Source organism: Chrysochloris asiatica, unplaced genomic scaffold (assembly GCF_000296735.1).
Source record: "Chrysochloris asiatica unplaced genomic scaffold, ChrAsi1.0 scaffold00028, whole genome shotgun sequence".
Taxonomy (NCBI): Eukaryota; Metazoa; Chordata; class Mammalia; order Afrosoricida; family Chrysochloridae; genus Chrysochloris; species Chrysochloris asiatica.
In genome coordinates, this window is record NW_006408546.1 from 16,302,471 (window position 1) to 16,321,770 (window position 19,300).

A 19,300-nucleotide genomic window follows, 5' to 3' on the forward strand; every position below is an offset into this window, starting at 1 on the left:
GAATCCAACTGATTTTTTAAAAAAATAACATCAGTTGAATTTGTGTGTGCACGTGTGTTATGATATGAATGGAAGTGGAAAAGCAGTTTTAGACATTTTTTAAAAACTGTTTTACTGTGAATTATGTGATAGTTAACATTCATTGCCGTGGTTACAGTTCCCTCCATGAATCATCAACCAACCAAAAGGTATACCCTGCAAGCCTGCTCCTTGGTAGTCAGCACACAGCCGCTCTCCCTCTCTGGGTCTAGAGTCCCCAGCCACTCCATCTCTCCACGTCTCTGCCTCTATCTCTGGCATCACTGTTTCTTCCACACTCCACTCTTCTCCTTTGATGGTCCCAGAGACGTCCGCTCCTGGACTGCAAAGTCAACCACTCCTCTCCTTTTGCTAGAAAACATCTACCTTTACATTAGCAACGCTTAGAGTCATTCCTGATAGCAATTATTCACTACTGTACCACATGAGTGCTATCCCGTCTCCTTTCATCAGTCCCACCCAGACAGATTCGATAATACTCAGTGAAGATTCTACCTTTTTGTATGTTGATCTTATACCCTGCCACTTGGCTGAATCTACCAATGAGTTCTAGTAGTTTTTTTTGCTGAGTCTTTGGAGTTTTCTCTGTATGGGATTATGTCATTTCCAATTTGGAAGCGTTTAATGTGCTAGAGGATAATACTGAAAGTGCAATGGGATGCCAAAAGAACAAATAGATCTGTATTGGAAGAAGTGCAACTAGAGTGCTCCTTGGAGGCTAGGATGGCCAAACTTCGTCTCTCATACTTTGGACATATTGTCAGGAGGGACCAGTCGCTGGAGAAGGATATCATGTTTGGTAAGGTGAAGGATCAGAGAAAAAGAGGAAGACCCTCAATGAGATGGATTGGCCAAGTGGCAGCATCAATGGGCTCAAGCGTGGCAACAATTGTGAAGTTGGCTCAGGATCGAGCAAGTGTTTGTTCTGTTGTGCACAGGGTCGCTATGAGTCATTACCGACTCGATAGCACCTAACAATAACAACAACAATGTCCCTATCTTGCTTTATAGCTCTGGCTAAGACTTCCAAAACAGTATTGAATAGGAGTGGTGATGATAAAGGGCATCCTTGTCTGATTCCTGTTACCAAAGGGAAGGCTTTAAGTTTCTCTCCATTACGAGTGACGCTGGCTGTTGGTTTTGTATAAACACCCTTAATTATGTTGAGGAATTTCCCTTTCCTACTTTGTTGAGTATTTTTATCAGGAATGGATGTTGGATTTTGTCGTGTAACTCATGGGAATTCTTAATCAGTGCAGAAGGGCAAGGAAAAAAAAAAAGTTTGAAATCAATGAAGTAAATAAAGCTATCATTATTTGTGGAGTCCTGGTGTGGCACTGAAGGATAAGCACTGGATCACAAGGTTGGTTTGAACTGCAAGGTCGGTGGTTTGAGCTCAACAGCTGCTCCTGGGAAATGCTATACAGGGTTGTTATGAGTCAGAACTGACTTGACAGCACTTAATGACATCATTATTTGTAGATGATCTATGCAAAAGCAAAATAGTTTATACAACTAAACTGCTAGAAAAATAAGAAAGCTTAGTAGTTTTGCTCTGCAAAAAAGAGGAAGACCCCCAACGAGATGGATTGGACAAGTGGCAGCATTGATGGACTCAAGTATGGCAATAGTAGTGACGTTGGCCCAGGATCGGACATTGTTTTGTTCTGTTGTGCATAAGGTCACTATGAGTTGGTGCTGACTCGATGGCACCTAACAACAATAACAACAAGTTGTTTTTCTCAATACAATGTTAATCTTTCTACAGATCAGTTGCTCTGAAACTGTAGTTAAAACTTTGCTAAAATAAGTTCCTGGGCTGTACTCCCAATTTTTGACTCAATAGGTCTAGGGTAGGGCTTGAGAATTTGCATTTCTAGTCAATTTACAAGTGATGCTAATGTTCCTGGCTAGGGAGACCACATTTTGAGACCCACTGCTATGAATAAACAACAATGAGACTCACGCAGGAATCTAAAAAAATGATGTACAAGAAATGTATGTGGTGGTGGTGGTGCTAAGCACAGAGTTGGTTCTGACTCATAGTGACCTTATACCGACAAAGTACTGGATGGCTAACTGCAAAGTTTGTGGTTCAAATCCACCAGCCACTCCGAAGAAAGCTTATACAAATTGCTGAGTCACAGCACTGAACAGTAATGAGTCAACTTGAAGATATGCCTGACCTATCAAAGGAGCCCTTATGATGCAATGCTTAAGTACTGGGTTGCTATCCAAAAGGTTGGTGGTCCAAACCCACTGCAGAATAAAGCTGCGGCAGCCTCTTTCTGTAAGATTACAGTCTTAGAAACCCTCCGGGTTAGTTCTCCTCTGTCCTATGAAGTTCACTATGAGTCAGAATCAACTCAATGACATGACCCATTCAAAGAAATCTGTACATACGTGAACTTGGGTTTTAGTGCCATTGAGTTGGTTCTAACTCATAGTGACCCTGTATAGGGTTTCCGAGGTGAAAAATCTTTGTGGAAGCAGAAAGTCTCATCTTTCTGCTGTGGAACAACCAGTGAAATTGAACTGACAACCTTGTGGTTTGCAGGTCAATGCTTATCATATGGAGCCATGGTGCCCCCCACAATATGAATATAAGAACTAGGATATAAATGATTATAGCAGCAGTCTTTGTAATAGCCTCAAAGTAGAATCAACATATACATGTAGAATAGAAAGCATATGTAAATTGTAGTAAGCAATTAAAATAGAATGCTATATGATAGCACTGATGATAAAGAATGGACTACTACATACCTTGAAAACATGTCAAGTAAAAGAAGCCTGACCCCAGAACAATAAAATACAGAAATCACAGTGAGAACCATAAAAATAGGGATAGTGATGACTTGGCAGGTAGGGAGAGGTTCCTGAGCTTCTGAGGTGTTGACAATATTCTTTTTTGACTTGTGTGGTGATTATATGGCTGTTTCCTCTAGGATGATAATGTTATATGTTGGTATTGTTGTAAACACTTTTAGGTGTTATTCTTTAACGTGAACACAAACACACACAGGTGTATATATATGGCAGGAAGGGAAGAGGGGTCTGAAAGGCCAAACTTGAGTTGTTGAACCTGGGCTTTAAAAGTCGAAAAAGAATCATAGATTTCAAAATGCCATTAGCTATATACATCTTAGAGCAGAAATAACTCTCCTCTCTACCCCATGACTAATCTCACCTTCTGTAGACAAGTGACAACTGCATTACTGCTAAGCTGAGGTCCGGCACTCAAGACACTCAGGATTGTGGGTGGAATAACTGAGATTGTGCTGATAGAATCTCCCCACAGAAGAGACAGGGGGGAACTCTGGGTGGTCTTTCATTACCAGAGGATCCTTCCTTCATTGGCCTTCAAGAAAAGGATAGTTTGTGTTGACTTAAGGTTTGGCTTACATTCTCATTCTCAAAAATGGAGTGGTAGCGGCATTATCAGCTTCATTTCACAAATTAGGCGGCTCAGCCCCTGAGAAACGAATAGCTTTACTCAAGGGTCAAAGAGGCAGAGTTGGACTGCAAGTCTTGACCTCTGGAGTTCAGGGTCTGCCTATAGGTATGAGGTTACAACTCAAGAATCCCTTGCTTAATAAAGTTAGCCTCTAGCTCTCCAGACCCATGCAAACTCAAACACTGTCCTCAAGCATGGAGATGTATAAAAAGTTTCAAGACATTATTTGGGGGCAACTTGGGAAAGGAGCAGAAAACATGAAGTCAGGTGTTTTAGAGTAAGTTCCATTGTTGGCCAAGCCCCTCAAGAGCCGAGGCATGAAGTAACTCATGTCCCACACAAAAAGCTGCTCCTGTAGCCCAGGGGCCTAACTCAGTATGGAGGTCGGCTATAGCCTTCCGCCTCCCCACCTTCTCCTCTCTGGCTTAGCCAGGTACCAACTCAGTACTGAGAAATTCAGCTAGTGGATGGGGAGAAGCTGCTGTTGAGTGAGGGCTACTGCATTCACTGTCCTAGCTATCGCTGTGGGGGAAGAGAGGGTCAAGGACCCTGAACTCAGGGTCAGCAATGTCATGAACATACAGAGAAGTTCACTTCCCTTTTGTGCTCCTGAACACATTCACATTCATATTGATTTGGCATACATTTATCAAGTCCTTCTTTGGCCTGAGGAAACTCCTCTGGCAACAGTGGTACTCACTTCTGTCTGGCAGTATTCACCTCTCACCAACCTCTGACCTGTGACCTGGTGGGTATAAGGGTGAACTGCTCTTGAACAAAGATCTCAGAGAACACACACATAAGACTACATAAGTCTTATTCCTGGAATTCACATTGAGTCTGGTCTAGAACTCCAAAGTGGCTGTAGCTTGGGCTTGATTTGAGTGCTGAGGAAGGAGGTGAAGGGACATTATCCCAGACCTATGGATACCTCCCAAAGGTACAGAAGCCTCTCTTCACAGGGTTGATAAAAGTCTAACATATGCTGCCAGACTGTCTTGTGGGGCTGGGATGCAAGGAGAGAAGTCCAGGAAGAGATATCAGCTGACTTCTGAGATTGATTTGTCATTTCGTAGAGTCCCCTGCTGAGATCCAAAGGCCCGTGTTGCCCATAAAGAAGAGGCCTACAAATCCCAAGAGCAGCTAAACCAGCTCACCCATTTATTTGACTGAGAACATTAAGAAGGACAACAAAATTAAACAATCTTTAATAAAATTCCTATAGAAAACTCATTCACAGGGCAATCACTCAGTTATCTTTCCCATGTCATTGAGGAATGAGAATTCGCAATACTCTTTGGAGAATAAGCAGTTTTGCTGGATGTTGCCAATACCCAGAAAGAGAATTCATTTACACATTCAAACCAGTAGTTCCTATTGCACATATTAACATTATTTGCCATCTAGCACCCTAAATGTATGGTACCTCAACAAATAAATTAAAGAATCCCATGTGGCATAGAACTATTTCAATTCAAACTAATATCTTTGAAAAAATCACATTATTACAAGTTTTAATAAATACAGTAAGAACCGCTGGCATTTTAATAAAATACTGGATTTTCAGATTTGAAGTTTATTCCATAAAGAGGTTCCTTTTCATTTGCTTTCTTTCTTGAACACATTAGCTCAAATATTATGCTGTAAGAAGTGAAGTCTTTCATAGATACCATGTAAAAACTGTATTAACATGTGCCTCATTACAGAAGCAGCTGGAAGAACTGGATCACACAGTTAACAGAAAGTAACTTAGGGAAAAGTAGGGTTTGTTTTTTGTAAAACTGTAATACTAAAGCTAAAGAAAATCAAAGACACATCTTCACACAGAACTCCTACTAGAATACTATAAATACATGTGATACATACATATATACATAAAACATATATATATATATATATATGCACACACACACACACACATATATATATAAATATATATATATATATATACCTCAACCATAGATTTTTCAGCAAGTCTAGTTGGAATGATGCTATCATGGTAGATAAATACTAACAAAAAATTAAGTTTCCACAGGTTTCTTTTGAAAAATAATCATAATTTCAAATTATATCATAATATGTAGCCTACACAATTTTAAAAGGGGGAAAAAAAAAATTACCTTCTTTAAAGCCTTGTTTGGAAAGTAGGAACAGCCACCAGCCCAATACTGAAAAGAAGTATTTACATCTTTCTGTAAAAGTACCAAACACTAGAAAGAAGACGAAAGAAATCACTAGTAGCATTCCTTGGCGTGCAAAGTCAGCAGGAAGTGATTATCTATAATGTTGACAGTTTTCATGATGAGTCTCGGTCAAGCATTCAAAAAGCAGAGGGTGGTCATCAGGGATTGTTCAGGTTGGGTTCTGTGGAATGCTTTGTCCTTATTTAACTGAATTCCAGGATTTCATTCCCTTTATAACATCTCTGGCAAGGTCATGTTCAATTTAGTGCAAATGCAAAATGAAAATGAAACAAAACCAACAAATACATTAGGAGCAAGGCTGACCGTTAAGATCTGTAGTCTTTCCGAACTGTATGGGCCATCCAGTTCACTTTAGTAGTCCAGCTTTCCCTGAGTGCCTCATCAAATTTTTGCTTGAATTGTTTGAGTGCTTCTTCTTCACTCTTCCCTAAGGCAAGAGAATCCTAAAAATGAAGGGGAAAAAATGTGATTTTTATATACGCTTGATAGTGATGTGTGGATGTCACTGTGTAGAGATGGCTCAGTCTTGCATCCTATCGGGCAGTGTGCATGTGTTCTGCTGTAACACCAAGGTACAGTGACTGCTGGCACAAGGCTTCTTAAGGTGAAATAAATTTGTAACTCACTACAAAACACCTCAGTTGCTTCCTGCAAAGATCCAAATCCAATGACTCCACAAGACCCAGTAAGACCCCAGGAAGGAAAATATTCAGGTGACTGAAAAGCAAAGTGCTAATCCTTATTCTTCCAGTGTGTGGAAAGGGAGATCCCTGCCTAATTATCAACTTTCTTTAAGCTCTTTATACTGGTGGAATTTAAACCGAATGGCATAAAATTAGGAAAGTTGTGTGCTATGGTTATATTCTTTCACCATACTTATTCAATCTGTATCCTGAGCAAATAATCCAAGAAACTGGATTATATGAAGAAAAACGTGGCATCAGGATTGGAGGAAGACTCATTAACAACCTGTGATATGTAGATGATACGACCTTACTTGCTGAAAATGAGGACTTAAAATACTTATTGATAAATATCAAAGGCCACAAGCCTTCGGTATGGGTTGCTTCTCAATGCAAAGAAAACAAAAATCCACACCAGTGGACCATGAACATATAATATACATAAATGGAAAAAACACTGAATCTGTCAAAGACTTCATTTTGCTTGGATCAACCATCAACACTCATGGAAGCAGCAGTCAAGAAATCAAACAATGTATTATATTAGGCAAATCTGCTGCATAAGACCTCTTTAAAGTGTTGGAGAGCAAGGATGTCAGTTTGAGGACTAAGGTGTGCCCGATCCTGAAAGCTGGACAGTGAGTAAGGAAGACTGTGGAAGAGTTGATGCATTTGAGTTACAGTGTTGGAGGAGAACACTGAAAGTACCATGGACTGCCAAAGAACAAACAGATCGGTGTTGGAAGAAGTACAACCAGAGGGCTTTTTGGAAGCCAGAACGACCAGACTTCATTTTTCATACTTTGGACATATTATCAGGAGAGACTAGTCCCTGAAGAAGGACATCATGTTTGGTCAAGTGCAGGGTCAGAAAAAAAAGAGAAAGAGACCCCCAATGAGATGGACTGTTACTGTGGCAGCAGCGATAGGCTTGGGTGTAGCAATGACTATGAGGTTAGCACAGGACGGGGCAGTGTTTTGTTCTGTTGTGCATAGGGTCCCTATGAGTTGGTGTTGACTCGATGGCACCTAACAACAACTGGTGGGAAATCATCTGGACAGTAAGATCCTTTTTCAAAATTGCTCCTTTATAGGATCTTCCGAGATTTCTCCTGGCAAAGATTCAAAGGAAGTGTCTTTGTTTCACTGCCTTTAAGCATTTGAATTAAATAGGTAGACGTACCAAACTCCATATCCAACATATAAAAAAGGGGGGGTTTTATACCTTGAGATATTGAATATCCTTAACCGATGTGAGTTCAGGAAGCCCTGCAGTCAACATCAGTGCAAACAGAGTGATGAAGAGATTCCCATGCCGTCGTAATATCAAGTATGCATCTTCACAACACTGGCGGAACCTTTCATTATGCAGGGAATTACATGGAGGTAGTGTTAGAGTGAGTACAACACTTCACCAAAGAAAAGGATGATACACATCTAGATTTTCTACTACATAGCTGGAAATGTTCTACTGAGCTAAAGGCTCAGTTCTAATTTTTATTTTGAAAACTGTCCCAGTACTAAAACACGTAACATAATTCAGGCTCTCTAAAATCATCTTTTTCAAAACTAAATTAAAATTCTTTGCAAAAGACAATATATTACACTTAGTTGTTGTTTAGTGCCCTTGAGTCAGTTCTTACTCATAGCAACCCTGTATAGGGTTTCCAAGGATCTGCTGGTGAGTTTAAACCAAAGACCTTATGATTCAAACTGCCCTGGTGGCCCAGTGCATTATACTGCAGCACTTAGGCCTTTTCATTCTATGAGACATACGAACTGATTACAAACTAAGTGATAATGGGAATCCAGACTGATTTCTGAGTATGGTTAGATTCTGGTGTCTGATTAGGTAGAAAGATTAACTTCTCTAATGGTCCCACCAAATCCATGAGTGCTTTTGCACTGATGGGTCTGGTCTTCTGGACTTTGCTCCTCTTTCTCTTTAAGATGGTCCTTCAAAAGAACCATCTAATCACATCTCCCTTATTACGCCAAATAGGAAACTGGACACAGGTATATTCTGCATAAATTTAGGCTGTACTAGAAATGATAGCAGTGGTCATTTGTTAAGCATATGGTTTGTATCAGCCACATCATTATAATTATCTTTGCCCTCATTTGAAGATGAAGAAACGTAGGCAAAAAGACGTATATAAATGCTTGAGAATATGCAGGTATTGAGGCATAAACCAGAGACTGAAAATTTCCTCAAATCCCTGAGCTCTGGCTCTCTGACTATACTCTAAACAGAATGACAGGAACATGCCTGTTCTCTAAGCATCTCACGATCAGTGTTTTTAAAGTTACAGAGAATTTGTTGAAACAAGCAAATGGTGGAATACTGTTAGAATAAAACATAGTAACTTATTTCATATTTCTAACATTCTTGGCTTCTCCTGTCATGGATCTGACAGGCAAATTTCCTCCTTAAGTCTCTTATTAGCAGATGGTTCACCTCTCAGATCCAATTACATTGCAGCATAGGAAATACTAGTCCAACTGACCCAATGAGAAAGTGGTAGAGGAGTTTAGCTTGGACACAAGGACAATACTCACCGGCCAAATTTTTCTGTGTTTCCTGTTTTTCCTTGTTGAATCACATGAATGAAATCATAGGTAAGAATAAAAGGCACTCGCTCCCTTTTAATGCCAAATTTAGACTTGAAGTTTCCAAGAATATGCCCAAAGTCAATGTGGAACAGCTGGAAAACAAATGAGATTCAATTTTCCTTGTTTTTCTAATATATTCCTAATAAAGGGCAAGCTCTCAGCAGTCCAAGAAGCCCCTCACCTGAGCTCTTCTGTGTCTTAAGAGAAAGTGTTTCATACTAGTGTTTCAAACCCTAAAATTAAACTGTATATATCCAGTAGAAAGGAAAAATTTAAAAAGGTCAAATAGTTACACATAATGAAAAAGAGTAATTTCTTGCCCACCAGCTCACTCAATTTGAGTGCTAACTACTTAGAAGTAACTTCTCCCCGAGTGCTAACTACTTAGAAGTAACTTCTCCCCCACGTATTTCCCTGCTTTCTCTGGAGTAGAGTTTACCTTCATTTTCCTAAATAACAAGTTTGTTATTTGCTTTTACTTCTTAATAGTAGATTACTATTCCCATTATGGAGTCCTGGTGTGGTGCCGTGGGTTACTGTGCTCAATTGCAAGGTTGGTTTGAACCCCTAGGTCAGTGATTCAAGCTCACCAGCCACTCCTTGGAATCCCTATTCAGAGTACTATGCCCTCATTTGAAATGGGTTGGAACCTACTTGACAGCACTTTATAACAACAAATAAATTCCTACTATGGAGTCCTGGTGCAGCACCATAGGATAAGCACTGGACTGCTAACCACAAGGCTGGTGGTTCAAACCCATGCTGTTCCTTGGAAACCCTATTCAGGGTTGCTATGAGTTGGAACTGACTCTACAACAGCAATTCCTATCACAGAAGATAAAAACTTAGCACTCTTATTATATCATATAGCATGCTGTTAAGTTATAATTTCTGGTATTTATACTGTTTAGATCATGTACGTATATTTCAATGCTGAACCATGTGACTGATATATACTATGATTACATTTCTTCTATTGTTCATCTTTTTTTTTTCCGGAAGAAAATAATTTGTTTTTTCTTGGCTTAGTGTTCTGTATTTACCATCAATTCTTCTCACTCTCCTCAAGATCCATTTTAAAAACTATTTCCACATGACCAGGTAATCAGTAAGTCCCATCTGAGTCAGTTGCTCTCTAGGTCTGCCACAGAGCCATCGTCCTCGGAGATCCCTTCATTCTTCTCTCACATGCATACCCCGGTACCTGAGTTCCACATCACACTCTCCTTTGGGTTAAGTCATCATTTAGACCTTAGCACTACTAGTATTTGGGCCGGATAATTGTTTGTTCTGAGGATATTTAGCAGCATCCTTAGTCTCTACTCACTAGGTGCCAGTAACATAGCTTTCAGTTGTGGCAATCAGAAATTGTCTTTAGACAGACAAATGTATTGGTGTGAAGCAGTGGGGGAAGGACACAAAACAACTTCATTTAAGAACTACTGGTTTAGAACCTTGTTCTGGTGGATGCCTTTATTCTGACAGCCTTCTGAGACCTTATGTGTTTGAAAATATCTTTATTCTACTGTCATAGTTGATAGTTTAGTTATGAATTCTAGATTAGAAATCATTTGCCCTAACCTTGTCACAATTTCCAATGATGCTATATTGAGACGTCAAGTGTCAGGTTCTGACTTCTGAACCCTGCCTAGTGCATGGCCTGCTGTGTCTGTCTCTGGGTAGTTGTTCTACAAAATTTTTATTCTTATTTGTTTTATTAGAGGTTTATTGTTTACTTAAAAAAAAATACACTATCATTGTTATTGAGGATATACACAGCAAAACATACACAAATTCAACAGTTTCTACATGGAAAATTCAGTGACACTGAGCACATTCTCACTCTTCATATCTGAACTGCTCTTCCCTTATTAACATAAATTCACTACCCTCTAAGGTTTCTATTAATCTTTTGCGTTGCAGTTGTCAATTTGATCCCATATAGGTCTTAAAGAGCATAATGCTCAAGAGAGACCTTTCTTTCTTATTTTTTTAAACTGCTGCTTGGTTTTAAGATGGTATCAGAGGATATATTCTTTTTAAGGTCTAAAGATGATCTCAAGGCAATATTTTCATGGGTTCATCCAGCCTTCTTAGCTTCAAAAAGTCTAGAGTCCATGAGAATTTCAAATTCCATTGGATTTTCCTTCCTTTTGATAAGGATTCTTCTATAGAATCTTTGAAGAAAATGTTCAGTAATGGTAGCTGGGTATCATCCAGTTCTTTTGTTCTCATGGTTCATGAAGGCAATTAGTCACACACTGCGTATCCTCTCCCTATATTTGACTCTCGGACCTCCATTGTTCCAGGTGAACAGACGCCAATTATTGTGCCTTGCTTGGATGGCTACTTGCAAGCTTTTAAGGCACTGGACACAACTTTATGAATTGAGAGGTAGAACAGAGCACTAAACCCATTGGGTCAGTTAATAAGATGTCCCATGAAACCATGACCCTAAATTACCTCCAAACCAAGGAACCAAAGCCTATGGGTGTTTGGTTGTAAATACATAGCCTTGGCAGCTGTGTTTTGTCATTGCTGTAAGTATATATATTACACTACTTTTGCCCATTAGCATTTTTACAGATTTAGAACTTAGCCACAATTATAATAGCTGTGTAACCCTACCTTAATTTTTCCATTACTGTAAATCCTTCCCCCCTCCCTTCCTGCATTAATAACCATTAACAATCTTTGATCTCTATATATACATTTATCTTTTCTTGTATTTTTATATAACTGAGACCACCCACTACCTGTCCTTTTTGATTGGCTCTCTCTCTCAGTATAATGTCTTTAAGTTCCAACCATACTGTTGTAAAGTCAGTTCTGACTCATAAAGACCCTGTATAGGGTTTCTGAGGAGTGGCTGGTGAACTTGAACTGCCTACTTTACAGTTCACACTGACCTTGCAGTCCAATGCTTTAGCATGCACGACCACACCAGGACTCTATTCATACTGTAGCATAAATTAATACTTCATTTCTCATACTGAGTAGTATTCTATTGCATGTATGTATCACATTTTGTTTATCCATTCACTGATGGGCATTTAGGTTTTCTGGGAAGCTTTTAAGAACTCCCCTATGTATAATGCATTAAAATCTGATGGTTGAAGGTCTTAGCATGGGTCTTTTTAAACTACTGTGAGGAAATTTTATATTCTTTTGACTGGACATTCATGAATGTCAGCTCTGAGAAATGCTTGCTAAGTTCATCCCATTTCTCTTTTCTGTTTCTGAGCCAAATGGCTATGATTTCAATCCTGGTGTGGGCCAAAATAGGATAAACACTGGACTGCTAACCACAAGGTTGGTGGTTCAAACCACCAGCTGCTTCCTTGGAAACCCTACAGAGTTGCAATGAGTCATAGCGACCTCATATTAGGATTCTGGGACTTTAAATTGTTGTGGGAACAGAAAGCCTCATCTTTCTCCTGTAAAGCAGCTGGTAGGCTTGAAACACTGACCTTGTGGTTCACAGTCTGTACTAGCTACTTTTTATTTACACTGCTTCTATTTTAACTTTGTATTTGTTCTTAATAATTTCTATAAACGCTTTCAATTTACTTTCTTTTTTTAAATGTTAAGTACCATCATGTATGTTCAGACTCAGAAACACTGTATAGGGTTTCTTAGGATAAGCTGGTGCATTTTAACTGCCGACCCTGTGTGTGGTCAGCGGTCCAGTACTGATCAGACAGTGCCACACCAGGACTCAAGTGAGGTCTTCTTTTCTCATTTTAATTATTTACTGTTTACTACATTTTTCCTAGAGTTTGTTCTTTTTCTATTGCCATTTATCTTTCATGATGGAAGTTTCCTTCAAATTTGTGATAATCCTTGACTGGTCATGCATATGGTAGGCTTGTTGATTGGTGGGATTCCTTAAAGAGTGACTGAAGAAAGACCTCACCTGGGGAGAGTACTCAGCTGCCAGGTCTTCTCATTCATCTAGTCTCTTGCCAAGGAGATAAAGAGCTGGCTTCCAGAGTTCTTGGGCAAAGTGGCTGGGTATCACAACATTTAGTTTGACAAGTTTCACTTTCTTTCCATTTTTTTTTTTTTTTTTTTAATATGGAATATTCTCCTGAGTCTCTGTGGAACCTGGTGTCTTTGGGTCAGGAGAACATACTTCTTCAGAGAAAACATTTTCCCTCTCCTTGGTGAAAGAACTTGAGCACCTAAATGCTTCAAATACAAACTGCTAACCAATCTGTTTTTAGTCTCTTCCTAAATCTCTGCCTTCAACAATACCTGGTGTCTCTGAGTTTAGAGCTTTTCTTAGACTGACATCCTTTTTACAAATACTCAGGATTCTATTTTCCCAGCTCTGCTAAGTCATTACCACTTCATTATATTACTTTCTGTCATCCCCCGAGTCTATTGATGTATGTACTTTGTTATCTAGTGCTGCTGTAAGAGAAAAACCACAAGTGGATGCCTTCAACAACCAGAAATCTATCCTCTTACAGTTTAGGAGGTTAGCAGTTCAAATTCAGAGAGCTGGCTCTAGTGGAAGACTTTCTCTCTGTGGGCTCTGGCGGGAAAGTCCTTGTTTCCTTTCAGCCATCTGTAGGCCCAACATTCCCTGGATCTAGGAGCTTCACAGTGGAGGGACCTGAGGTCCAAAGCACTCCACTCTCAGCTCAAGTCTCTCTCCTTTTATCTCTTGCAAGATAAAAGGTGTTGCATGGCACACCTTGAAGGATATTCCATAAATCAGATCAGGGTGATAATGGGATTACAGGTAGGATGCTAGTGTGGGGCTGTGGGATGAAGCACTGGACCACAACTGCAAGGTTGGCAGTTCAAACTCACCAGCTGCTCTTTGGAAACCCTATACAGGGTCGCTATGAGTCAGAACTAGCTCCACTGCACTTACCAACAACCCATACACACTTAATCCTCTTACTGGTTTATCATCGCATCATGGGGAATAGCTATATCTAAACTGCCAAATCACTGAGAATTCTGGCCCAGTCGACAGAAAATTTTCACTACCACAATATGTCCTGGAACGGTGCTGGACTGTGAATCACAAGGTTGGCAGTTCAAACCCACCAGCTGTTCCTCAGAAACCCTATACAGCGTTGCAGTGAGTTGGATACTGACTTGACGGCACTTTAACATTCCTTATTATCATTTCAGAGTTGCTGTTGTTAGGTGCCATTAAGTTGGGACTGATTCATAGAGACCCTAAACACAATGGAATGAACACCTCCTGGTCCTGTGCCAATCTCATAATTGTTGCTATGCTTGAGCCCACTGTTGCTGCCACTTGGCCAATTCATCTTGTTGGGTGTCTTTCCCATTTTTGCTGACCCTCCACTTTATCAAGCATGATGTCCTTCTCCAGGGACTGGTTCCTCCTGACAATATGTCCCAAGTATGAGAGATTAAGTCTGGCCATCTTGGATTCCCAGGAGCATTCTAGCTATACTTCTTCCAACACTTGCAGCACCAAAAGTCAAATGCATCAATTCTTCTATGGTTTTCTTACTCATTGTCCATTTCATATGCATTTGAGGCTTTTGAAAACACGATGGCTTGGGTCAGGTATACCTTAGTCCTCAAACTGCCATCTTTGCTCTTGAATACTTTAAAGAGAAAGAGGTCTTTTATGCAGCAGATCTGTCTAATGCAATATATTGTTTGATTTTTTTTTTTTTTTAAATGTTTTACTGAGAATTATGTGACTGTTTACATGGGAGAACATTAGCTTTACATTCATACTACCATATATTCTTTCATTACCATGGTTACAATCCCCTCCATGCATCATCAACCAACCAACAGCAAGCCTGCTCCCCGGTCATCAGCACACAGCTCCTCTCCCTCTCTGGGTCATCGTCTCTGCCTCCATCTCTGGCGTCACTGCTCTCTGGGTAGGGTTCTACCTTCCTCTGAGCCCTCTAGATCGAGGCTCCCTCTTGAAAGCTTGTAAGCGAGTCATTTCTTGTCTTTGTAGACCCCCCATTTTGGGTAGCCAATGTCCAAGTGGCCCATCCCTGTTTACTCTGTGTATGGAGGGGGTGGGAATGATCCTCGCTGTAAAGATTTGTTTCCTCTTGTAAGTTACCGCATCCTTTGGTGTAGGTCAAGTTCATCAAATTGTATCAAATTACTTTGAAGCCAGGTCAAGTGGGTATTATCTGCAAGTGTGGGTGTTCTTATGCATGTGTCCTTGCCAGCTCTTCTTATTAGCTGGATTCTTCACTCTCCACTCTAGTCCTCTGTGGCTATGTCAGTGACTCTGGGCCCAAGAGTCCCCAGGTCTTGCCACACTACTGGCCAACCAGGTCTCCACCCGGGTTCACAGGAGTCTATGAAACATTGTAGGGCTTAGCTTGCAGCTTCATTGCTGTTTTTCCCTCACTTCCCCTTATTGGTGATAAACATGGTCACCAATCAGAGCGCATGTCTGCTTGTGTATTCCCACTGAGTCTTAGTCTTGGAAGGGGGTTTGCCCTGAGGGGACCCGACCACTTGACTTCATGTCTCCTGGGCGAGCAACTTGCTTATTCTTGTAGTAATCAGTTGGACTGCTGTTATTGTTTTGTATTTTTCCTGCTGGTCTTTCTTCAATGTTTGATTTTTTTGACTGCTGATTCCATCTGTGTTGATGGCTGATCCAAGCAAAATGAAGTCTTTTGACAACTTCAATCTTTTCTCCACTTATCTTAATGTTACTTCTCGGTAAAGTGGTGAGGATTTTTGTTTTCTTTACACTGAGGTAAAGAAAGCCCATACTGAAGGCCATGATCTTTGATCTTCATTAGTATTTTAAGTCCTCTTCGCTTTTAGCAAACAAGGTTGTATCATCTGCATATCGCAGGTTGTTAATGAGTCTTCCTCCAATCCTGATGCCATATTCTTCTTCATATAATCCAGCTTCTGATTATTTGCTCATTGTACAGATTGAATAAGTATGGTGAAAGAATATAATAACCCTGATGCACACCTTTCCAAATTTTAAACTATTCATTGTTCCCTTGTTCTATTGGAACAGCTGCATCTTGCTCTATGTACAGGTTTCATTTCAAAGGGGTGCCAGGAAAAGCATGGAAATTAACCAATGTTTTCAATTTTCTAAAGGAATCCTTTTAAGTGTAGATGCTGTGGTTACAAGGTTCAAGCAGGGCCTTCAAAAGTGCTGGGTCTAACATTCATCGAGAAAGCGTGCATTGACAGGTAGACCACACTTTGGTGCTTATGTCCTGGGCAAACTCTCAAAGCCCAAACTAGAATTATCTAAAATCTTTCTCAGGAGGTATAAAACTCTGGGTTTCACCTAGAGTCAAAAGTTTACACATGAACCCAGAAATTTTCCTTTTGGTATGCATCTGTTTTTGTTAAGTGTTGTCGAGTTGATTCCAAATAGGGTTTCTGAGGAGTAGCTGGTGGGTTTGAACTGCCGATCTTGTAATTAACAGTTAAGTGCTGATCCTACAATGTCACACTGTGACTCCGGTATGCGTATATTGAAAATTTACCCAAAAAATCTCCTTTAACGTTGCTTAATATAAATGATTTTTACCGAAAATGATTATTTTTCATGTTCCCTTTTCCCCAGATATTTCCCAGTTGTTGTTTTTTTTAAAATAACTTTTTTTTTTTGTGACATTCATACACCCAGCACAGCATCTGCTCCTTCAATTCTTAATTTTTGTATTTGAAGGGGTCACTTTCAAATAAGTACAGATTTTTTAAACATATGTGTACCATGTAATTTTGAACAAGTAAATGGATATATGAAGCACATGGTATGTAAAGCAAGGGACATATGAAGGAAAGACAAATACATGATTCTGACAATGACTAAAGAATCCACCTGAGTTTCACGAGAGATGCTATGTGTCATGGCATCACTAGGGTCTTTGACAGACCTCAGGGAGCAGCTCACCTGACCGGTTTTCTTAACCATGATGTTGTCACTATGTCTGTCGCCAATCCCAAGAACATAAGAAGCTACACAGTAGCCAGCACAGGACAGGGTAAACTCCTCAATAGCTCGGTCCAGGTCATCCCTAAACAAGAGAAGAAGCAACAAATATTTTCAGCCTCCAAATGCAGGGGTATGAGAGTCAATGGGCACAGCTGTGTCCTTTTGAACTGTGAACTACAATATACAGCCCAAACCACATGAGCAGAGCATGCTGAATCAACCACGGGAGTCAGCATGATCACAGGAGCAGGGCAAAAGGATAAGCTTGCTAGCATCAAAAGCACCATGTAACTCTGCCTCTGCCATTGAAACGTCTGTGTTTGGAGTGTTGTGCATCAGTTGGGAGGAAGGATAGGGGCATGTATGTACACAGCAATGGGAGGAGACATGGATTTTATTCGGCGATGCTGAGGCATTGGAACATTTTTGTTAACTTTTGACTAAAGACTAGAATGGTATGTTTAAGTGTTATGTACTATAGTTAAAACCACTTAAATAAGTAGGGCAAATCTTTAGAGAAGATTATAAAAACTTGGAGCCCAATTTCTCCACATAGTAAGTCCTTGTATCTACTCAGTGAAAACTTTTGAGTGTTGTTACTTAAAAGTCTTTAGGCAAAACTACTTGTAACACTTTCCCCATCCCAATGAGAATTCCTTTCATTTCTATGTATCAGTGTGCTTATAATACTGTAACCATATATATAAAACAGTTCTAAAAATGGGTGTTTTTTTTTTTTAAGATTAGTTTAGAGACCACAGTCTACAAACTCATTTTACTTGTATTAGAGTAATCTATTCAAAACTTAGTTCATACCGCTACATAATTATAGAAGCTAATGTACTTAAAAACTTTAATGTACTGTTTTAAAAACATTTATACTCTTAGATAGTAATATTATACTGCAAGGTTCTAAAATTTGGTGTAAATAAAGTAGAATTCAATGATAACCCTCTTAAGTTTAAGAAGATGTGTATAGATTAAAACAATAAATAAGCAATACTAATATTTCCCCTAAGACACTGTTGATTCTTATTGGGTACACAGTTATTACTTTAGCTCTCTGTAAAGAACACTGATATTCAAACCGACTAAACTAACCCAGAATTGTACTCTTTAAGCCAGTTGAGAAGGGCATCTTTGTTGAAGGCTGCAGCGGCTGCCACATTGCTACTGTTCAGCTGAATGTCGGCAATTGTTTCAGAGGTGCTCACTACTTCGATGAGGCCAGAGCGGTCTCCTGTTGCTAAACAGCCATAAGGCAGCATCCTGAGAGAGGGAAAAATGGACATTATTTTTCCATAATATCAGATATTTTCTTATGTTTTATTACTATTAATGTCCTTAGCATTACTGTATTATGGTTACATGGAAAAATGTGAACTTTTATTTCTGTTAGGGAGATGGAGTGATTTATCCAGAATTTCAATGTTCAAGTAAAGGTGGTAAGTTATTATCTAGTTGTTCTGGTGAAACATTCTATATGCTGGTATGGGTATAGGGAAGGACAATCCTTTTTATACAATATAATTGTGAGGAAGGGAACCACCATTTTTGAGCACCTAGTAGGTCCAGGCTCCAGGCTGAGCACTTTATACATATTGTTGTTGTGATGTCTATAGACTCATAGCGACCCTGTACAGGGTTTCCAAGGCTGTAAATTTTTACGGGAGCGGAAAGCCTCATCTTTCTCCTGCGGAACAGCTGGTAGTTTTGAACTGATGTCCCTGAGGTTTGAAGCCTGACTCGTAACCACTACACTAGGTATTAATTCGTGTAACTGTTCACAGCCACAACCTTAAGTTCATCATGTACTATTCTCTTTCTCTCAGTTTCAACATTTAATTTTTTACCTTCAAAACGTACTCAGAATCTAAGCATTTCTCCACCTCTACCCTTCATTTTTCATTCCAAGGAGCCCTGGTAGCGTTGTTGTTGTTAGGTGCCATCAAGTCGGTACTGACCCATACTAATCTTAACCATGGCAGAACGAAACACTGCGTGATCCTGGGCCAACCTCACTACTGTTGCCATGCTTGAATCCATCAATGCTGCCACTTGGCCAATACATCTCGTTGGGGATCTTCCTCTTTTTCGCTCACCCTCCATCTTACCAAACATGATATCCTTCTACAGCGACTGGTCCCTCCTGACAATATGTCCAAAGTATGAGTGACGAAATTTGGTCATGTTGGCCTCTAAGGAGCACTCGGGCTGCACTTCTTCCAAAATGGATCCGTTGGTTCTTGTAGCAGCCCATGGCACTTTCAACAATCTCCTCCAACACATAACTCAAAGGCATCAATTCTTCTACAGTTTTCCTTATTCACTGTCCAGCTCTCGTATGCATATGAGG

At 39.9% G+C, this 19,300-nt stretch overlaps 1 protein-coding gene across 1 annotated transcript in view; it reads right to left on the reverse strand.

Moving 5' to 3' along the window:
* Positions 1 to 6,005: 6,005 nt before the first annotated feature.
* PIK3CB (phosphatidylinositol-4,5-bisphosphate 3-kinase, catalytic subunit beta) overlaps positions 6,006 to 19,300 on the reverse strand; it is a 120,987-nt gene continuing 107,692 nt past the window's right edge. Inside the window, exons 18-22 of the mRNA XM_006846651.1 lie at positions 18,046 to 18,213; positions 16,903 to 17,026; positions 8,943 to 9,088; positions 7,609 to 7,741; positions 6,006 to 6,143 (exon numbers count right to left, since the gene is read on the reverse strand). Of these exons, the coding sequence (XP_006846714.1) occupies positions 6,006 to 6,143; positions 7,609 to 7,741; positions 8,943 to 9,088; positions 16,903 to 17,026; positions 18,046 to 18,213 (709 nt within the window). The remainder of the gene's footprint in view (positions 6,144 to 7,608; positions 7,742 to 8,942; positions 9,089 to 16,902; positions 17,027 to 18,045; positions 18,214 to 19,300) is intronic.